The 3,289-nt window shown below is 57.6% G+C and overlaps 1 protein-coding gene across 1 annotated transcript in view; it reads left to right on the top strand.

The window, feature by feature from the left end:
• The first annotated feature begins 1,247 nt into the window (after nucleotides 1-1,247).
• TRAPPC12 (trafficking protein particle complex subunit 12) overlaps nucleotides 1,248-3,289 on the top strand; it is a 59,674-nt gene continuing 57,632 nt past the window's right edge. The window contains 3 exon segments of the mRNA XM_006153524.2: nucleotides 1,248-1,389; nucleotides 1,540-1,696; nucleotides 3,054-3,289. Of these exon segments, the coding sequence (XP_006153586.1) occupies nucleotides 3,058-3,289 (232 nt within the window). The 5' untranslated portion in view covers nucleotides 1,248-1,389; nucleotides 1,540-1,696; nucleotides 3,054-3,057.

The following is a 3,289-nucleotide window of genomic DNA, read 5'->3' as shown; positions in this document are numbered from 1 at the left end:
GTGGGGCGGGGCGGGCCTGCGGCACCTGAGGCGAAGGTGGGCGGAGCTGCGGCAGAGGGCAGATGCACATTTCCTCCGGAGTAGGTCCTGCACTGTCGTCGGTAGTGCTGTTGCTCGACCTCGGCTTCTGCGCCCTGCACAAGGGTTTTGCGGGCTCTGCCCCTGGTCCTCGCTCCAGCCGTGGTGATAACGTGCGGTCTCATTCCCGCAGGGGGTCAGGTGGGAAGCCAGGAGGCCCATGGGCCGCAGCCTACAAGTCTCAAAACGAGGCCCCCGCCTAATGCTTTCCCACGCCCCCAACCTTGGGCCAATAGTGCACGAAAGCTGGCACCGTACCACTGACCGTACTGGGCCAGCGTTTGTGCCCGTGGGGGTTGGCTACGGGGTCTCCAGAGGCCTCCAGTGAAGGCTCGTGTGCGGAGGTTGTCCCTCTTATGCAGCCCCCCTGAAGTGCCTGCCCCAGCAGTGGGCAGTGTCCTCCAAAGACAGAGACGACCTTACACAGAACCCTGTCAACATCTAAATAACAGGCAGAGAGACCCTCTGTAAGGAGAACGCTTGTTCAGGAGTAAGCGTTGTCATGACGAATACACCTGCCAAAGTAAGAAACGGCCGCATTCAGGGAGGGTTGGGAAGACAAAGACAAACGAGGGGCAACTGTCCGACAGCTACAGTGATGACGAGGACGGCCTCAGTCCCAGGCAGGACACGCAGTGTCTGGGCAGACGCCCTCACAAAGTGCCTTCGGTGCAGGCCCGCAGCCCGCAGGCCTTGCGACAGTTGTATGTGCTATCTAACTGCTCTGCCTCCCAGAGGCTGCAGAGCTGAGGGTGCAGGGTCTTCACACTCCATCCAGCTACGGCTATTATTGTGGTCACTATCGCGCAAATGCTCAGGCGCACGGGCGGAGCGTGGAGAATACAGATCAGCAGACAATGCCTAGCCGAACTCATTTCTAGGGTGAGTGGCCATTACACAACCTGAGCATCTCCTTCCACCCGCCCCTCCTGCCACTGGTGAACTGCGGTCTCTGGGCGTCGGGATCAGGCTAGACCGGGGCGCTCCTCTCCGCATTCCGGGGCACAAGGCCTGCCTGCCCTCGCTCCAAGGGCCGCCCCTGCTCCGAGGGCCTGGGCCCCCCACGTCGCTCCACCTGGGTCAAGCCCCGCCCACCGCGGACGAACCGGAAGTGCGGCGCTTTTCCGACTGGGGCTGGGACAGCCAGGGCCTGCACTGGGCATGCGCGGAAGCAGGCCGGCCGGCACGCGCAGGCGCACAAGGTGCACGGAGCCTGGGTCTTCTCCCTGCTTCCGGGCTCCGGTCGCCTTCTTCCCGAGCCTGCCCGCGGCCGCCGCTACCCCTTCCTACTGTCCCAGTGGGCGGAGGCAGGTGAGGATCGGCCCGCAGTCGGGGGATCGGACGGTGCAGGACCGCCTCGGGTGGTGCCCACCGCCCTCGCCCGAGGTCTCCTGCTGCCTTCCTAGAGGGCTGGGCCGAGCTCGGGGGTCGCCGCTGCGACCCGGCACCTGCTCCCCGCAGGCCTCCCCGCAGAGCCGCCTCCAGTGGAGCCCTCTGCTGTGAGATTTGGGGCACACTGTGATGCAGGGCCGGCCTGGGCCGGTTTCGCGGTCAGCAAGGTGAAGACGTGCGGGCAGCACTCGAGGGAGGTGCGAAGAGGAGGACGCCCAAGCAGCAGGTAGTAAGGCCGGTAGCCCCAGCCTGGCTTATTGGTCACCCTCAGCCTCAGCGCTCAGGGAGCACGTTTGTTTTCTTACCGATTAACTTTCGCTCATGTCATTCCCTCTGACCCAAATTCCCAGAATTAAACACACGATACTGTAAACTCTGGGGGAGGGGACAAGAAGATTTGTCGCCTCACCCCAGTTTGGGTTGTCTTGGGAGGTCTTCATGGCAGAGGAGAGACTTCAACTAAGTCTTAAAAGAATAGTGTTTAAGGGGCTGGTGACTTCACACCTATTAGAATAGCTAGTAGGAAAAGTAAAAAATGGATTGAAACAAAGTAGCAAGTGCTGGTAAGGGTGTCCGATAGTGGGACACTTGCAGTGCCTTTGGTAAGATGAAAAATGGGTTAGCTGCTATTAAAAGTAGTCTTGTGGCTCCAAAAAATAATAGAATTACCTTATGATCCAGCAGTTCCCCTTCTGGGTATATACCAAAGAGAAGTGAGGGCCACCAGATGGTGTGGAGGTTAAGGCAGCTGGATCCCACTTGGCTGACTCCATTGTTGGCTCCTGGACCTGACAGCTTGAAAATCACGCCAGGTGCATGTACGTGCGTGCGAGAGGAGAATGGAGGAGAGATTGCAAGAGGAGAATGGAGAAGGGATTGCGGTGTGCCCCACCCCCCGAGGGTGATTGCTCACTTCCCCTCCTCTCTCTCACTCTCTGGCGAGCACATGTGTTCAGTAACAACAGCAACAAAATTGAGAGCCTGGACTTGGAAAGGCACTTGTACATCCATGACAGCAGAGCTCACTGCCGCTGAGAGGTCGAAGCAGTCCCAGTACCCATCAGCAGGTACATAGGTAACCAAAGTGTGGCCTGTCCATCCAGGGAAATAGTCTTTATCCATACGAGGAAGGGTCCTAACACAGGCTACAACATGGATGAGCCTAAGCCAGTGACAGAAAGACAGGTATTACAGTGCTGCACTACATGAGGCCCCGAAGGTAGTCACATGCTTAGAGACCAGAGGTTGAACTGGGGCTGCCCAGGGCTGTGGGGAGACGGCAGTGGAAAGTCGTTTAATGGGTATAGAAGTTCCGTTTGCCAGATGAAAGCAGTTCTGGAGATCAATGGCACGAGTGTGGATGTACTTGGCACTGCTGCAGTGTCCCCTTAGAAAATGCTAAGAGGGCCAGTTTATGTTGTGTGTATTTCAGAAGTAAAATTCAAAATCAAGGTGGGAGAAATGGAAGTTTTTGATTTTGGACCATTCGAATACATGACTAGTAAAGATGTCTTCAGCTGAAAAATAAGGTGAAGTTGGCTTCACAGTATCTGGGAGGAAAGCCGATAAAATGTCTGTTTCAGCACTATGGAGCCAGCTGGAGGTGGCCGCGAGAGTGTGGCCGCGGAGTCCCCGCCGGCCCAGAGGGAAGCCGAAGGCATCGCCCGGCAGGTGCCTCTGGAGGAAAAGGGGCAGCGTCTTTACCAGGAGGAGACCATCGATCTGGGCGGTGAGTTTGAGTCCGAAGAAAACGAGACCATGTCGGAAGATTCTGGAAACTTCGTGGACAAGCTCAGTGAGCACATGATGGAGAGCGTCG

The sequence above is a fragment of the Tupaia chinensis genome, unplaced genomic scaffold, assembly GCF_000334495.1.
Source record: "Tupaia chinensis unplaced genomic scaffold, TupChi_1.0 Scaffold000377_5, whole genome shotgun sequence".
Taxonomy (NCBI): domain Eukaryota; kingdom Metazoa; phylum Chordata; class Mammalia; order Scandentia; family Tupaiidae; genus Tupaia; species Tupaia belangeri.
This window is presented reverse-complemented; position numbering and strand designations above follow the sequence as displayed.